This window comes from Cucumis sativus, chromosome 3, assembly GCF_000004075.3.
Source record: "Cucumis sativus cultivar 9930 chromosome 3, Cucumber_9930_V3, whole genome shotgun sequence".
NCBI classification, from domain to species: domain Eukaryota; kingdom Viridiplantae; phylum Streptophyta; class Magnoliopsida; order Cucurbitales; family Cucurbitaceae; genus Cucumis; species Cucumis sativus.
Genome location: NC_026657.2, coordinates 29,652,848 through 29,668,978, shown reverse-complemented (window position 1 = coordinate 29,668,978; position 16,131 = coordinate 29,652,848). Strand labels below are relative to the sequence as shown.

The 16,131-nt window shown below is 32.4% G+C and overlaps 4 protein-coding genes across 8 annotated transcripts; 2 read left to right on the top strand and 2 right to left on the bottom strand.

Moving 5' to 3' along the window:
* Nucleotides 1-1,264: 1,264 nt before the first annotated feature.
* LOC116402938 (F-box protein At5g49610-like) lies at nt 1,265-2,473 on the top strand. Its single transcript, XM_031883448.1, has one exon. The coding sequence runs from the start codon at nt 1,265-1,267 to the stop codon at nt 2,450-2,452; it is 1,188 nt and encodes a 395-aa protein (XP_031739308.1). The 3' UTR covers nt 2,453-2,473.
* A 2,376-nt stretch (nt 2,474-4,849) lies between these two features.
* Nucleotides 4,850-8,091, bottom strand: LOC101210004 (glutathione S-transferase L3-like). Its single transcript, XM_011654539.2, has 10 exons — nt 8,040-8,091; nt 7,816-7,893; nt 7,421-7,481; nt 7,229-7,315; nt 6,784-6,882; nt 6,270-6,372; nt 6,096-6,172; nt 5,842-5,949; nt 5,300-5,380; nt 4,850-5,172 (listed from the first exon to the last, which is right to left on the bottom strand). The coding sequence occupies exons 1-10, from the start codon at nt 8,048-8,050 to the stop codon at nt 5,167-5,169; spliced, it is 711 nt and encodes a 236-aa protein (XP_011652841.1). The 5' UTR covers nt 8,051-8,091; the 3' UTR covers nt 4,850-5,166.
* Nucleotides 8,092-9,073: 982 nt separating this feature from the next.
* Nucleotides 9,074-10,957, top strand: LOC101210991 (protein MODIFIER OF SNC1 11). Of its 3 annotated transcripts, XR_969081.2 has the most exons (4): nt 9,076-9,449; nt 9,763-9,840; nt 9,927-10,223; nt 10,664-10,957. XR_969081.2 is itself a non-coding variant. In XM_004137747.3 (3 exons), the coding sequence occupies exons 1-3, from the start codon at nt 9,157-9,159 to the stop codon at nt 9,930-9,932; spliced, it is 363 nt and encodes a 120-aa protein (XP_004137795.1). In that variant the 5' UTR covers nt 9,074-9,156; the 3' UTR covers nt 9,933-10,949. The 3 variants fall into 3 exon arrangements, 2 of the variants coding, with proteins under 2 accessions (XP_004137795.1, XP_011651924.1); XM_004137747.3 differs by having other exon boundaries at nt 9,074-9,449; nt 9,763-9,826; nt 9,927-10,949; XM_011653622.2 differs by having other exon boundaries at nt 9,927-10,949.
* Nucleotides 10,958-11,507: 550 nt separating this feature from the next.
* On the bottom strand, nt 11,508-14,364 carry LOC101210750 (probable protein phosphatase 2C 38). 3 transcript variants are annotated; one of them, XM_011653621.2, is made up of 6 exons: nt 13,723-14,364; nt 13,577-13,639; nt 12,941-13,242; nt 12,436-12,803; nt 12,088-12,324; nt 11,508-11,974 (listed from the first exon to the last, which is right to left on the bottom strand). In XM_011653621.2, the coding sequence occupies exons 3-6, from the start codon at nt 13,218-13,220 to the stop codon at nt 11,747-11,749; spliced, it is 1,113 nt and encodes a 370-aa protein (XP_011651923.1). In that variant the 5' UTR covers nt 13,221-13,242; nt 13,577-13,639; nt 13,723-14,364; the 3' UTR covers nt 11,508-11,746. The 3 variants fall into 3 exon arrangements, with proteins under 3 accessions (XP_011651923.1, XP_011651922.1, XP_004137794.1); XM_011653620.2 differs by having other exon boundaries at nt 12,941-13,639; XM_004137746.3 differs by having other exon boundaries at nt 12,941-14,364.
* Between the last annotated feature and the right edge of the window lie 1,767 nt (nt 14,365-16,131).

Genomic DNA, 16,131 nt, shown 5'->3' with positions numbered 1-16,131 from the left:
TTTTGCTATATTTGCAATTTTTTTTAAATAGTGCAAATTCCTAAAATTGTCGACAATTATAATTACCTTTTTCTTTACATGAATGGTGGGAAGTAGATATAAAGATCAATGTATCTTAGAATATACCTTAGTATTTGTCTGTCCGAAAAGATTAAAGAATAGAAATTTAGAAAAATGAACTAAAATATTTACAAATACACATTAGAATCTATCAAAATCTACTTATTGTGATATTTTGTTATATTTGTAAATATTTTTTAGTAATTATGTAATTTAAAACGATTATCTAGCAAACTTAATAGAGATGACAACACGAATATTGAGAAATAAAGCGAGAGATATACTTTATTGCAAGAATGACGCAAAAAAAAAAAAAAAAAAAACTACGAGTTTATACTAATCTATCTTTGAAAAATAATTGTTTTAAACAATAAAACTGTTGAAAAACATTTATATAAAAAAATGTAAATGTCTAAACAGTTATTATCATTAATAAACAATAAGATTTTGTTATATTTGTAAATAAGTTGTCTTGTTTTCTTATATTTAAAAATAAATTTATTTTGTTTCCTCCATTTCCAACTTTATGATCTTTATATACATAAAAGGTTCTTGATATTTGTTTTCTTTAATGTTGGTTTAAAATCAACGTAATAGATTATAAAAATTTCAATGTTAGTTCATGGAATATTTTCTTGTTTTCGACTGACATTGTTCACCATCTTCAATGTCAGTTTTGTTGTAATGTATTGCAAAATTTAGAAGGAATTGTTTGGGTAGGGGAGGTCCAACCAACGTTTATTAAAGCCTCTCCAAGCTATACTAATGTTTGTAATAATATTAAATGTTAGTATCCCATTAATATCAATAATGCAAGAAAGGAAAAGGGATAAGTGGAGAGAAAAAGAAGAAGAAGAGAGATTTAATTTAGAAATTTGTGCCCAACCACTACTTTGAACTATCTATCCCTCTTTTGAAGTTTGAATGAAGAAAAAAGGGGATTCAATTCAGCCTCTAATTAAAGACATTATTGTGATGATCGATCTTCTCCATCTCCACCGCAGAGATCACATAGAGAGACCATAACCATTATTTGTATTGGCTTACCATTCTTCACGCTACTCTTACAACTAATTTGCCATGACCATTTCCTTTATTTTATCAATATTTCCCTCTATTAGTTCTTATTAAACATATATAAAACCAACACACACCATCCTTCTAATTACATTTTAACATTTTCTCTATTAAACACACAATAGTAATGGTGATTGTTTATGACATTGTGATTCACATTCTATCCAAACTTCCATCAGAATCTCTTCTTCGATTCAAGTCTGTTTGCAGATCTTGGTATGCTCTTATCAATCACCATAAATTTGTAACTAAACATCTCTTAAATTCTTTTTCCCACAAGCATGTTCTTCTCAAGCGTGTCATCATCAACAACTCTGGCAAAAAAGAACACGTGTTATCCATCCTCGAATTTTCTCTTGATCGATCTGTGTCGTCTGTTCTTGACGTCCCTTTACCATTTAATGAGAATCCTCCAAACGTCCCTTTACCATTTCGTGAGAATCTTCCAGATTTACAAATTAATGGCCATTCTCACGGCTTAATTTGTATAGGTTGTGATAATAATCGTGATATTTTTCTTTGTAATCCCATGACGAGGCAGGTTCGTAAACTTCCGTCAACTTCAATTTTTGTGGTCCATGAACCTCATGATGTTTATTTAAAGCCGAGGATTGTTGGATTTGGGTACGATGTGAAATGTGGAGATTTCAAAGTGGTTAGAGTTGTGGGTTTTTCAAGAGGAGTTGTATATTATCCTTCAAGAGTGGAAATTTATGATTTGAGAAAAGATAGATGGAGAGAAATTAAAACATTTGTTGATGCGTGCTCAATATGCATGTCTTCGTTTGACATTTATCACGAAGGAACATTTTACTGGATGGGGATAAATGGGTTGAGTGAAGAAGAAGTTATACTAACGTTCAACATGAGCAGAGAGGTTTTTGAAAAAATTTCAATCCCAGAGAGTTTTCACCTTTCCAATTATACGGAGGATTATAGAAGTTTAGTGGTTTTGAATGGATTTTTGCGTATATTTTCTTATCCAGCATTTCAAAGAAATGAAAAAGCTTTTGAGATTTGGGAGACAGAGATGGATGGATCTAATGTTGTTTCGTGGTCAAAGCTATGGACGATTGGCCCTCTTTTTGGAATTGAATATCCGTTGTTGTTTTTAAGCTCAAATGAACTTTTAATAGAGGCAAAAGAAGGACAAATTATTTTGTACGATTGTAAAACTCAACAAGTCAAAGAACTGCAAGTAAGAAGTGAAGCTATATGTGAAGGCGATACTTCGAACAGATTTGAAGGTACTAATTTGTTCGTTAAAAGTTTAATATCTGTGGAAGGAGGATATAATCTAAGTTATGAGTTATAGTATTTTTCCAAACTTAGTTTAATTTAATTAAATAAAGTCTAGATGGAGCAATTGCATGTAATTATTTAGCTTTCACATAAAAAATTATATATTGTATTACTTTGGAGGCCATTAAGATTCTAAACACAATTATTTTACAATTTCACTTTTTTTTTCTGGGTTGTTTTATGGATTCTTCGAAAATATAACAAAACACTAAAATATTTATACTTTGTCGAATAATTTCGAAAAAAGTACACAGGTTTACATTGAAAATAACAAAAATGTTTAAAAATGTTGTGATTAATTGTCATCCAACATACATAATATATTTGAAAAAAGATAGTTTACATTTGACTATTTTTTCATACACGATCGTTTAGATTTGATTGTTACTCGAGTTTTTTCCAAATTCTTTGTACACGATCATTTAGATTTGGCAGACGATTGTTTAAATTTAGGTAGCCAAATCAACCATTTTTTTTTCACAGTTGTTTAGATTTGGCACACAATTGTTTAAATTTGGATAGTCAAATCTCAAATATTTTTTAAAAAATGAAAATTTGTCGAAGAAGAGAAAAAGAGGATGAAAAGGAAGGGCAAACATAAATATTTAAAAAGTGAAAAAGACGATTGATAAAAAAAAATCATAGAAATCGAATAAGAGAATAGGAGAAAGACGATGATAAGAAATAGCAAACTTAGAATTGTTTAAAAAAATTATCAGTTTTATAGGCATTTTCATTTTGTTACATGATCCTACAAATTTTTGGTGATTTGTTATATTTATAAAAATTTCCTTTGCCATTTTCCTTGTAATTGTAACAATAATTTCCGTCGTTCCTAACGATTTTCTCGCTATTATTTTTCCAACTTATAATATTTTATGTATTTTTATTAGTTAACTTACTTTATTTAATATATGTGTAAAAATTATTCTGTTATTACAATTTCAAAGCTCATCAAAATTAATTATTAATTACGATTAAAACTTCATATATAATAATGGGTTAATTTTGATAGAGGTAACAAATCACCCAAGTATTTATGGTGTGAGTAATAAAAACAAAAAGCCCAGGAAGCGAATAAAATATTTTTATAGTTTCCAAATTTACCTTTGATTGGTGAACGTGTCATTTTTCTTTCTTTTTCTTTACAGTTTATTCATCTTTACTTACAAATTTTGTAAGCTCATCTTCTAAAATTTATTTCTTTTGTTGTTAGACGATCTAAATCTCTTATCTCATCTTTACCATTTGTCGACAAGATTCTTTGAAGGTACTTCATATTCTTTCTATTCAAGAATATTAAGTTTAAATATCATTTTGATGTGATATAAACGATTGTTTGCTATTGTCAACATGATCGTTTAGCATGATCAACACAATCGCTTAAATTTGGAATAATTTCTTTAAATACGACGTCCATTTTCAACCTCTTTTACGTAACGTTACGTGCAAGTAAAATATTAATTTTTTTAAAAAAAATCATATTCTAACGATACACAAATTTTGTATATTTAGTTTACCAAATCGTCATAATTTTGTAAAACAATTTACAATAATTTATTTAAATACGACATTCATTTTCAACATTTTTTACGTAATCGTTATACGCGATTAAATTATTCATTTTTTAAAAAAATCATATTTTAGATCCAATACCCAAATTTTGTATATTTAATTTACAAAATTGTTGCCGTTTTCGTAATGAAAGAGAAAAAATAATAGGTCAAGGGATGTAATCACAATAAATTACCTAATTTAAGAGTAAAAGAATAAATTAAAATTTTAAATTCATGTAATGGTAGTAAATTCATAGCTTAAAATTAAGATATTTTTTTTTATATAAAAAGATTAAAATTAATAAAACTCCTAAATATAAAAGTTATAAATAAGAAAAAAAACAGATTAATTATAAATAAAAACTTAAATTGATTAATTATAAATAAGGAAGGATTAAGTACCGATAAAGGAAGAATTAAGTAATGATTGTGCAAGGATCGAGGGTTGAGGAATCCTCTCATTAACATGGAAAAAAATTATATACAACTCTTTCCCCTGTAATCCCTTCCCTCTCCTAAACACGCTCTAAATGTATTATACTTTTTCTTTCAAATATGCATCAATATTGGGGAAAAAAATTGTACTGTCTTTTCTTTTTTAGGAATCAATTTAAGTATATGCAATTCGATTTTGTATCATCTCATATCATAGACGGCTGTGTCTACATCCTTCTAAACGATTGTTTAACTTTGATTGTTCAACCTTTTACTCGATCATTTTAACTGTATATACGATTGTTCAACCTCTTTCGATTTGATTTTAGAATCGATTCGATGTCTTAATTCAAACCAAACCGCATAAGAAGTTGTTTCAATTTAAACAAAATTGGACTGAACCAGGTGAACTCCAATTATGTTTTGAACATCCCTACTGATTAATAACAATACCCTTTGCAAAAACAATAACCAAATATACCCACATAAAATGATATCAGCCATTTTATCTATTAAGCCACATTCAAATGAAAAATTACATAAAAATCAAATGCAAATATTTTGGAGTAATACTCTACAACATTGTTGATTGTCATCGACCACCGATGGTTGGATCTCTTAAATTAAAAATACACACAAAAATGCAAATAAACGTTGCAATTTTGAAATTCTCAAGCCTACCATGCTTATCGATCGACAATATGATAATGTTGAAGCTCTGATTTCTGTTGTGAGTTTAAGCCTAGGAATTGACATAAAAACAATAATTATGAGCATCACAAGGTGATTGAAGTAGTGAGAATAATTCATAAGCAAAAAACTTATAATTGATAGTAAGAAATTTGTGTTTTCCCATAAAGTATATATACCATAAAGCGCTTCTTGTAAAGTTCAACAATCGCTGTAGGGTCATATTTTGTTTGCTTGTAACCATCAATCTTCTCGAATTTCTGCAATGATATATGCTAATACTGCTATCATACTACATATTATTTTCATGTTAAATGACATGTTATATCTTAACCTTTTTCTAATCGTGCACGTTTGAATTTGAGAGTTTATCTAAGAATATGTTTGTTTGGCCCCAAAATGTGTTTATAAATACTCGTACAGAAAATTGATATCACGTGAATATAAATATGTATACGTTTACTTTTATTAGATACGATGTGACGATGTGGAGCTATTGTTGTAACTTGGAAGAACCATAATGAAACTATGAACTCAATATAAAACAAAGACGAAAGAATTATACAAAAATTAAAGAAAGATAGTTGAGTGCCGTTTAATTTGATTATCAATCTCAGTTTGTCATACGATTAGAGTTGAATGCATTGTTTAAAATTAGAATACTAAATTAAAATTCATTCAAAACGAGAACAAAGGTATACGTTAGAGTTTGGATTATTACCTCAATCCATGTAGCTAGATGAGGTCTTCCTTCTGTGATATCATACTTGAAAACCTCGTTTAAAAATACATGAAATCTTTCGATAAATGTGATGTATGCAATGTCCACCTAAACAAACAAAAGAGACTCGTTTATAAAAGGTGTATCTCGAACTATCTCACTTTTAATTTCCAAGGTTGTTTTAAGATTAACTTAGAAAAAATCATTTCAAACAAACTCGACTAAGTATAAAAACAACAAAAGAGTAAACTTACCCCACTGAATTGACCCAAAAGGAATGGGCCATCATCAAATTTTTGCAGAGCGTTCTCCAAGTAATCAAACTGAGGACCTAATATTAAAGAAAGAAAACTCATTAAAATCACCAATTGTTTCTAACCAAAAAGAAAAGAACTTGAGAATAAGAGAGAAGAATGAAGGTCGTTTGCCTGCTTCCTTAGCTGGGTCACCCTTAAATGAAGGGTACACTGCCCCAGTGAAGGTATCAGTATAAGCTATCAACTTTTCACCGAATTGTCTTTTAGCAGCATCCTATCATTTAAATATGATATAATTAGTTAAAATCATTCTTAAACATACTTTTCGATACTTCAAATTTAAATTTTGATGTGTATAGAAATCACGTCTAAATGTCTAAAACTAAAATCCATCCTTCGTATGACGAATATATCAAAAGTGTAAAGCTCAAAGACTCTACTTTCTACACTAATTTTTTCTATTTTTTGTTTATCAAGTTTCAATAATCAACGTTTCCAACGACTTTTGAGATAAAACAAACATAAATGTCTAAAATGAAACATCATCAAATAAAAAGAAAACGTTGAAATTGAGTATGGATTTATTAACCGTGTGCCACAATTAATTTTTTTAACTTGAAAAAAGTGAGTATCAAAAGATACATTCCTTTGGAAAAACAGATAAATTTTTGGTATGTAAACTCACGTCTGGGAAAAGAGAAGGGCCTTCAAAGTTGCTATCTATGTATTTGATCAAATCAAGGCTTTCACCAATAACTTTCCCATTGTGTTCCAACGCTGGCACCTGAAATCAAGGAGGAATTCTCATTTTTGGTTCTCAAATTAACATGTAACCCAGATCAGCATTGTTTCCCATGCACCAGTAAATTAAACTACATATATTTAGCACATTAAAGTCGCTCTATTTGGGTCTCCAAGTTCTTTGTCAATTGTTTTTGGATAAAAATGACGTTTAGGATTGACTCTTCCAAAGGGTGAAGATTAAGAAGGTTGGAGTACAAAATTATAAAAATGCAGGACAATTTAAAACACGTTCTACAATATTACGTTCACACTCCATTGAGTATCAACACGTGTTGAAGTAAACACTAACAGTAATAAAAACAAAAATATGTAAAATACAACCCTACCTTGTTTGTAGGGTTCACTTTTTCCTTATACCAAGCAGGCCTGTTTTGAAGGTTCAGAGGCACTAATTTTATTTTATCTTGTAATCCCTGAAACACACACACACACACACACACAGAAACAATTCAGAAGTTTTGCAAGCAAAAATTGTTAGAGATATTTAGGAAGAAGTGAAGAGATGGATTAAGAAGGACCTTATAATTTCTTGTGATCCAAGCACGCTGTGCAAATGGGCAATAGTAAGCCATATATAACCTTCATAAACAAAAACCCCGAATGGAAAATTTTAGGCTTACACAATTTAAATCAACGCACATACGAATTAGCTAATTTGCATAGAAACCCACTATTGGTTCCCAACCAACCTTTTCTCTCATTCTAAACTTTTTGTTGTAGTGTCTAATTAAAATACTATATTTTGACTTTGGAAAGGTATTATTAATTTATTATGATAGCCAACCCTCCAAAGATCTCTACAAGTTACGTGCTAATCCGAACAATACAAAGTATGATCACTCGTCTCTTGTACTTGAAAAGAAGCCAAGGAAGAAGAAAAAAGTTAAGTAAAGTTGTAAATGAACATATATACCTGGTGGTTCCGTCGAAGAGCGGAGGTTGTTCGGCGTCGGCTTCCAATGATGGGGGACGAACTTCCAATACGACAGTTCTGTACGACAGTATGAAAATCAAACAGAAACAAAAACTAAATAAAAAACGAATCGTCCAAATATTAAAAGAACAACACACTTAAATTTTAGTGATGAACATAAACGATAATTAAACTTGTTTTTGCTTCAATAGCGAAATACTCACGCAGTAGCCATTTATTTTCTTCAGGCCGGAACTCTACGGCGGTTTTTGGGGACTGGTGACGATGAAATGGCCGGCGAGAGCCGCGTTTATATATAGACCATCGTCGGAGAAAAGTCCAAAATGTGGACTTCGCAAGCAGTGACGTGGCTGTCAGGTGGCGGCTGAGTTGGATAATTATAATTTCAAGAGACCAACTTCCAGCAAAAGTGTAGAAGTTTATTTTTTATTTTATCATAAATATTTGATTTCAGAATCTTTGTTTGATTCTGTTTACGTCCTCCGTGACATAATTTCTTTTGAATTAAATATATAAAATAGAAAAATCTCATGACAAAAATATTTTTTAAAAATAGCTTATAAGTGACTATGAGATGGTAATCATATAACTATCATACAAGTATACAATAATTATATGATTATCAACTTTTAAATTTTCTCATTTTATAATTTAGAAAATGTCAGACATGAAACCTTTTATTGTAAATTTCTTTTGCTGTTTTTGCAAGAGTCCCTATAGAATATGTAAAACAAATTAACGAACCAAAACATCATGAATAGATTGCAAAAGATAAGATAAATTAAAAATGATAATTATCTGAAAATAATATATTTTGATTTAAAACCACTATAAAATAAACATTTCATCACTCTCTAAAAAAAATTCGTTAAAAATTTACGAAATATAGTAAAATTTCAAATATAATATACGACGATAAACACGTAGTGATTTGTATAAGTAACAATGAAATAATTTTATCAATTTGTATCGAATATAAATTTTAAAATTTGGTTTTAGTTCGTAAATATTTTAATTTATTTTATTATATTTGAATAAAGATCATAATTTAGTTCATTTTTATAGTAGTAAAATTGAATTTTCTAAACTGAAATCCAAAGCTGGGTTAACGCCGTTATCGTATCTGAAAATGAAAAACGTCGTTATTTCTCTGCCGCGCAATACAACCCGCGAAAAGGAAAAGTAACGAACCGCTAAACCGGTCAGCGTTGAGAAATATAAAGATGACCCAAACGAAAAAAACCGCTACTGCATCGAAAAGCTCACCCTCTTTATATTATCGATTCTAAATTTCGCGCAGGTCTCGATCTTCCTTCTCCAATGGCGACCGATTTCACAAAAGAACTGAGCAAAAACACTCTTCCAGGACCGAAGCAAACTCTACCCCTAGCTTTTGGAATCGCAGCCGCTGGTAATGGCCACGTAGATCAACACCAAAATCGTCGTTCTTGCGGTACAAAGGAAGGTATTGAATCTCAGAGTTCCGCCGTGGGGAGAATACCCGAGTCTCATGCTTCTGTTTTTGATATCTTTAAGAAGATCCGTCGGGCGGAGCGATTTGGGATCCCCGTACGTTTATCGGAGGCAGAAAAGCGATTCTCTCGAGCTGAGAGGTGATTTTGCGGTTTGATGGCATTGTTTCCTTTTTCGTATGAATTTGTTGTGTGTTCGTATGTCTAGGATTCCAGGAATGGGAGATGCGTAGAGTTTGTATTGAATTTGATGTCGTTTCATGGATATTTAATGAATTTTTCCAACTGATTACTGCATTTATTCAAGAACAAGATATTCTGTATTCTCGTTTTTCGATGTGAATGCAGACGATAGTTTTGAACTTCTTCTTGTTTCATCCTCTTTTCTTTGTTCTTCTTTGTTGTGCCGGAAATTTTATAGTGGCATTTCGGTTATGAACCGGAAACTTTGCAGGTTCGGCATTGATTCAGTGTGTGGACCGGATGAAATGGCCAAAGCAGAGGAGCTGAAGAGAAAGGCAAGAGCAGAGAGGTTTTTCTATCTGCTTTATGGTATCGCGTTAGAGAAAATTGTATAATTATTTTTTCCTCAGTTCGATTATCTTTTCTGTTTTTCAGATTTGAGCTCTTAACTCTGTCTGTGGCTACCGACGAAGAGGCAAAGAAGAAAGCTCGGCTTGCCAGATTTGCCCCGTGTTTATAGAATTCCCTTTTGGTTAAACAACAAAGCAACATCAACAATTCTTATGCACAGCCAAACTATTATTCATTTGATTGGCCAATTGAACAAGCCGAGCTTACCTATAATAACAACTCCTTGTCTCTGATACCCCTTAGTTATTCGTATCCTGAACAGTTTAAGGATGCGGAAATTATTTGTATGAACCCTATCGAATTGAACTCCATTAGACGGAGGTGAAGTATTAATTTCTAGAACTGCACCCTCTTGATGGGTACTTTCATTCAATTTTCTACATGCCCATTTTTGTTTTCAAAATTAAATTATCTAATACTACTATAATCATCGTTCTTTTAATGTTCAAGAAAGTCCTTCGAGTTTGATCTAAGTAAATGGCAAGGGCGATATTCTTGTTGGTTCTTTTTAGTAGGTTTAGCGAATTGTTTGATGAAGGCTTTCAATGCTCAATTGTTATACAGTCTATAGCTTACAGTTTCACATTCTGTTTTCTGACCACGGTTTTATGGAAGGCAGAACAATGGCCTAAAAGAAGTTTTTCCATCTGTTTCATCCATTTATGATCAACATACTTCTGATTTGCACCTTATCTTACAGATCTTATTCAACTTTATTAACACGGGAGAGGTTATCTAATTGCTTCTTTTATCCTTCGCAGGTCTCACTTAATCTTCATGGGTCTTCATGATTTAGTTTTTTCTCCACATTTTGCACACTGAAATCCTGATGCATAGCGTTATTGCTGTCACCCAGGTGCCTTTTGTTGAGTCGTTGTGGATAAGATGTGATGGCATGAGGCTCTTAGCCATTCTTTTCTATAGCCCAAGTGTTTTCTTTTTTGTTTCTATTACTTTTGAGGATCTGTAAGAGGAGAAAACAAAAAAAAAATGTTGATTGACACAGGCGATGGATTGAATTCAGAATCTTCCTTCAGTTTCATACCACATTTAAATCACCTTTAGTTTTTTTTCCTTATCTCCTTAGCAACTGCCTGCATCATTTTTCTGCTCTGATAGTTGTAGTTCTAAAGGTAGCAAATGGCATGGGTCTTTGGTCTTAATCATTATTGAGAATGGCAGATGGAGCTCAGAAGCATTTAGGATTTGCTTCAAAAGTGTCGAGACTGCTCTTCACTCTGTTTGACTTGCCCATATCTTTTTCAGTAATCACTAATAAAGGGTCTTGGAAAATCTTCAGTAGCCTGTCAGATGAGGTAACGTATGGCTTGCTCTGTGTTTCAGGCTTGCTTTTCTTGGGGAACAGAAATGCAATTGTTGTACATCTTGGTGAAGGGTATGATATCATACAAACCCCCCCACTTACCCCACACACACTCACACACAAAAAAGAAGAAGAAGAAGAAGAAGAAGAAGAAGAAGAAGAAGAAGAAACTCCATTTGACCATCCTACAGTGGCATCAGCCATTTTTTATGCCTGCTAATCTACATACAACAACGCATAAAACGGGAAACTATTTTACGCTGATGATGATGGTAAAGAACTGGACAATGTTGAAATTTCTGATAGAATAACAAGATTTACAAAGATGAAGGACGTTGTTTCATTTTGTTACATTAAGAAACAATTTACGAACTTTGTACATTTACATCCTGTCATCTTCTATTTTACTTGCTACTAGAAGATCTTACAAATTGATAGATCTTTCTAAGAAGCCTGAAGTTTCTAGTTTTGTTTGTGAATAAATTGAAAAGGGTATAAAGACATTAACAAAGTTTACCAGCTAGGAGTTCGCTGAGGAGGGGAGACCTTCTCCTCCTTTGATTGACAAGGAGCAAGGGGAGGGCCTACCATTGATCAAATGAGGATCTAAGAACACAACTACAACAGAAATGTCATCGTGGAAATGCCTTCTCACACCTCTATCTATCTTTTTCAGGTCTGAATATCTCATCTCTCTTTTTTTAGCTGCTTCTCGAAGTGCAGCCTTGACAAGTCTCCTTGCTATTCCCTGCAGTTGTCACCAAGTGGAACCATTAATTCAAGAAAATTTCAGTCACCAATATGAAAGTAGGTTGTCGTCAATTCAATGTCATGTCATCAATCAACAAGATGGATTCTTACATTTCGGGGATAGCTGTTGACGATGTCAACAGCCTTCTGGTTGCTAAGGTGCTCCCACAGACCATCAGAAGCAAATATGAGATATTGATCATCTGGGCGGAGTTTGTGTACTAATATTGACGGTTCTGCACTGAGAATCGGTTTGTAAAATGGCTCGGGCAGTTGAAATTTAGGGGGGAGAGGTGGTCTGTTGAACTTTGCTTTTTTCAAATATGCATCACCAATGGATCTTGAAACCTGCAGAAGGTAAGCTATTGAAGATTCAGAACTCTAGAGGCTTTCTAGATTGCTTCACTTAACAATTAACATCTACACCTCAGATTTCAAAAAAGTTTCCAGAGCATTTACCTGTATGAGACCTTTAACACGCCAAACATTGTGTTTTAGGATCACAATCTGGGGATCTTCTGGATGAACCATCCGAAGTTCATCTCTCACAGACTCTATGCTTGCGTTGTGTTCTGTGGACAATTGAATGGCAATCACTTCTCTAGTGGCTCTCTCAGTTCTCCCAAGCACTACTCGTGAATCGCCTGCATTTGCAATATATAGTTGTCCATTGCAGATGATCCCTACCAGACAACATGATCCAGCAGATGCAATCTTTGGTTCATTAAGCCACTGTTTCTGGACAAGAGAGAGAAACCCTTCTTCTGTTGCTGCAAAAGCCTTCCTGATAACATTTTCTGATATGTCTTGGTGTAAAGATGCATATCCTGCAGTTGGAAACACCACAAAAGAAACATCAAAAGCAGCTCGTAAGGACTTAAACTTCCTGCAAATTTTAAGACCCAGAAAAACCAATAAACAAAAATCAGATTGTACAATGTTTACAATGAAGATGAAAACCAACTTTTGAGATTGCTGAAGAGATTGTCGTTGACAAACCGTGAAGCTTCAGTTCCGCCATGGCCGTCATAGACTCCGACAAAGGTTCCCAGCGGACCTGGATTGGTCATACTCAATGCCCCAGATTCAAGCTGGCTTTGATCTTCCACCACATTATTAGCTTGGATTACTGCCATGGAGAATTGTCCATAAACATGGTGCCCCAGATCCTTAGACCACAACAATCCATCAACTCGTCCGTTTGAATCGCCATCATCATGAGGCTTCCAGCAGGGTTTAACCATTTTTTTTCTATAAGGCCAATCACTGGACACAAAATTACAGGAGTTTCTGATTCATATGTATCATCCAAATGAGCCGGCAATCAAAAAATTCATCATCCCAGATCAAGAACACGACCTAGACCCACTCTCAGCTCCAGGTTTTGTTTATACTCAACACTTACAATCTCTATTCCTGAAACTACATCGACATCCCCCCCAATATATCCAGACACCATTAATATGAACAAAAGAAGAAAATTCAGATAAAGACCAGACAGGTATGGGCTAAAATAACTGCAAAATGTCCCTTTGAGACAAGAAAGCAACAGTCTTAATACAAGTTCAGAGAATATGGAGGTGATGCTGGTCCTGTGTACCTTGAATCTGGGATTTATGGGTTTGGCCTTTGCTTCTGTGCCATCTTCCAGGAACAGACTGAGCTGTAAAAGCACATAACGGTTAAGAAAGTGGCAGCGTTTGGTCTCAGATCAAAATAGGAGAGCCAGCCGATTGAATCACTCACTCAGGGTTTTTGGAAGCTTTTCCACAGAGGATCCACCAGGTTAGTTTCTCTTTCTCCCTTTCTTTCTTTCTCTGTTTTTCTTTTCTTTTCTTTTTTTTTCTTATGCGATCTAGCATGGGGATAATAAAAACACACTAAACAAACTACAAATCTGACATTGCTGTCCCTCCCCAATCCCCAATCCTCAATCTCCCTCCTTTTTACTTGTTCTCTTCCTCTGCCCTTTTTCTTTCTTTCTTTTTTTCCCCTTTTCTTTTTTCTTTATTTTTATAGACAAGTGGTGGGCTTTTTTATGGGTTTGGGGCCTTTGGCCACTTCATGTCTGCACTCCAATTATAAAAAGCTCCAACTGAAATTTATGAGCAAAACCCACCATTTCTAATCACCTTATCATCATCAACCATAACCCACCATTTCAGGCAAATTTTCCTAATCTTAAATCAGGAAAAGAAAAAAGGCCCTCTTTTTTTTTCTTTTCTTTTCTACACTATTACATTTCCGATCTTCAATTGGGATTTCATTCCTTGTAAATTCAGCAATCTATTTTTTCTAGGTAGAGTTTTGAAGTGAGATTCAGCATTGGTTTCTTCCTTAATCCTTCCACCTCTTCTCCTTTAGCATGGTAGAGAGAGATAAGACATGATTAATGAGCTAAACTAAGCCTTCTTAATTAGCAAAATAAAAGGAATTGATTAAGTGAACTTTTTGGTTCAATAAATAAAAAAGATCGAATAAAACTACAAAAAAAAAAAATTTCTAAAAACTGTATCTCCATTACAAAGCAACAATAAAGTGGTTGTGAAATTAAATCTGAAATGGAATTGCATAGCTGTCAGCATGGCCAAGCAATTATGAAAGAGAGAGAGAAAGAGAAAATAAGTTAAAAGGGAAAAGGATAAGAGTGGGGAATTATATTCTGTCAAATACAAAGCTCATAATTTGTCAATCAAAAGTCATACTCCAGATTCCAGTGTCGTTATCATACTACTTATAAATTTTAGATCTTATAAATTTATAAACTTCTATTAATTACAATTTTTTATAGTAATTAGTTATCCAAAAAAATCTTTCAAAATAATCCTTCATTCTCATTTGTACATTTTTTTTAAAAGATAAAGTTCTAATGTCCAATTAACAAAATCTAACACACGTCGATATATTCTCTCTTTCATGTTTCATGTAGCCTTTGTTTTTTATTCCAAGTGGTGAATTGTCGAATAAATTAAGGTTGAAGTAGAAATTTTATTAGATTAGAGTTCAAATTAAACGGTATTCCTGACATTTTGAGACTAATTGTTCTTAACTATTTTTCTAAAAAAATAACGGCAGCTTGCAATTAAAAAGGAACAAAAAACCTTTAGTATGGTGGTATTTTGGTGATTATGCTCTTAAGCTTTCCATTGTAAAAATTAAGCCTTCAAAACTTATATTGTAAGTGTTAAAGTTAGACTTTCAAAAGTTTTATAATTTTGTAGAAATTGTATCTATTAGGGCTCAATTTTTATTATTAGGAAGTTTAATTTTTACCACTATTTAATGAGCTATTAGTTGATTTTTGCAAATTGTCCAAAAACAAAAATAGAACAACACAGTTGCCACTTTTGGGAAGAAAAAAAAAATCTTGATTTTAGTTCAATCAAAAAGTCTTCAGTGCAGCCAATAAGAACTTTTGGTATAGTTTGAGTTCACTGTTATTTATTTTAGGATTTCTTTCAATCGTACTTGTAAGTTGTTAACCGACATAAAGTAGTCCTTTCACACTAATTTTTCAATATTAGTCACTGTGGATTTCCTCTTTATTCATAGTATTTTTTTTCCTCTCCTCTGTTCTTTATTTTTCTTATTATTAGAGATTAAAAAAATAGTTCTTTCATCTCCCAAATTCTAAGAATTTGACATAAATTTGATGTTACCTTTTTCAGTGGCCTAATTCTTCCATAACTTTTATGCTATCTAGCTAAGTATATGCCTTATAAGTTAATTATTAGTCACCTATAACACTGATCTAAACTAAATTGAAAAAAGAAATCAAACATTAGAGACTACAGCATATGTCTAGCCTTCCTAAATATAATGCCAAACGAATATTATGAAATTTTAAAATACAATCAACTAAAAAATTCTCATCAAACCCACGAAGATGAAAAGTTTGTCTTAACATATTATGAAATTGAAAATTTTACCATCGGAATTTGGAAAAGTAAAGCCATAGCAGCTTCAACAAAAAGGATTGGAAATTATTGGCCTAAGGAAAATCCTCTTTTTTCTTCCTAATCTTCTCTTATAGAGGATAAAAGAGAACACATTCAAATGCCTTTGCATTTATTTGGAAAGTTCCTGAATTCTTTTTTTTTTAAATTGAATATTTTATAGAAAAAGTTTCAAATATATATATATATATATATATAT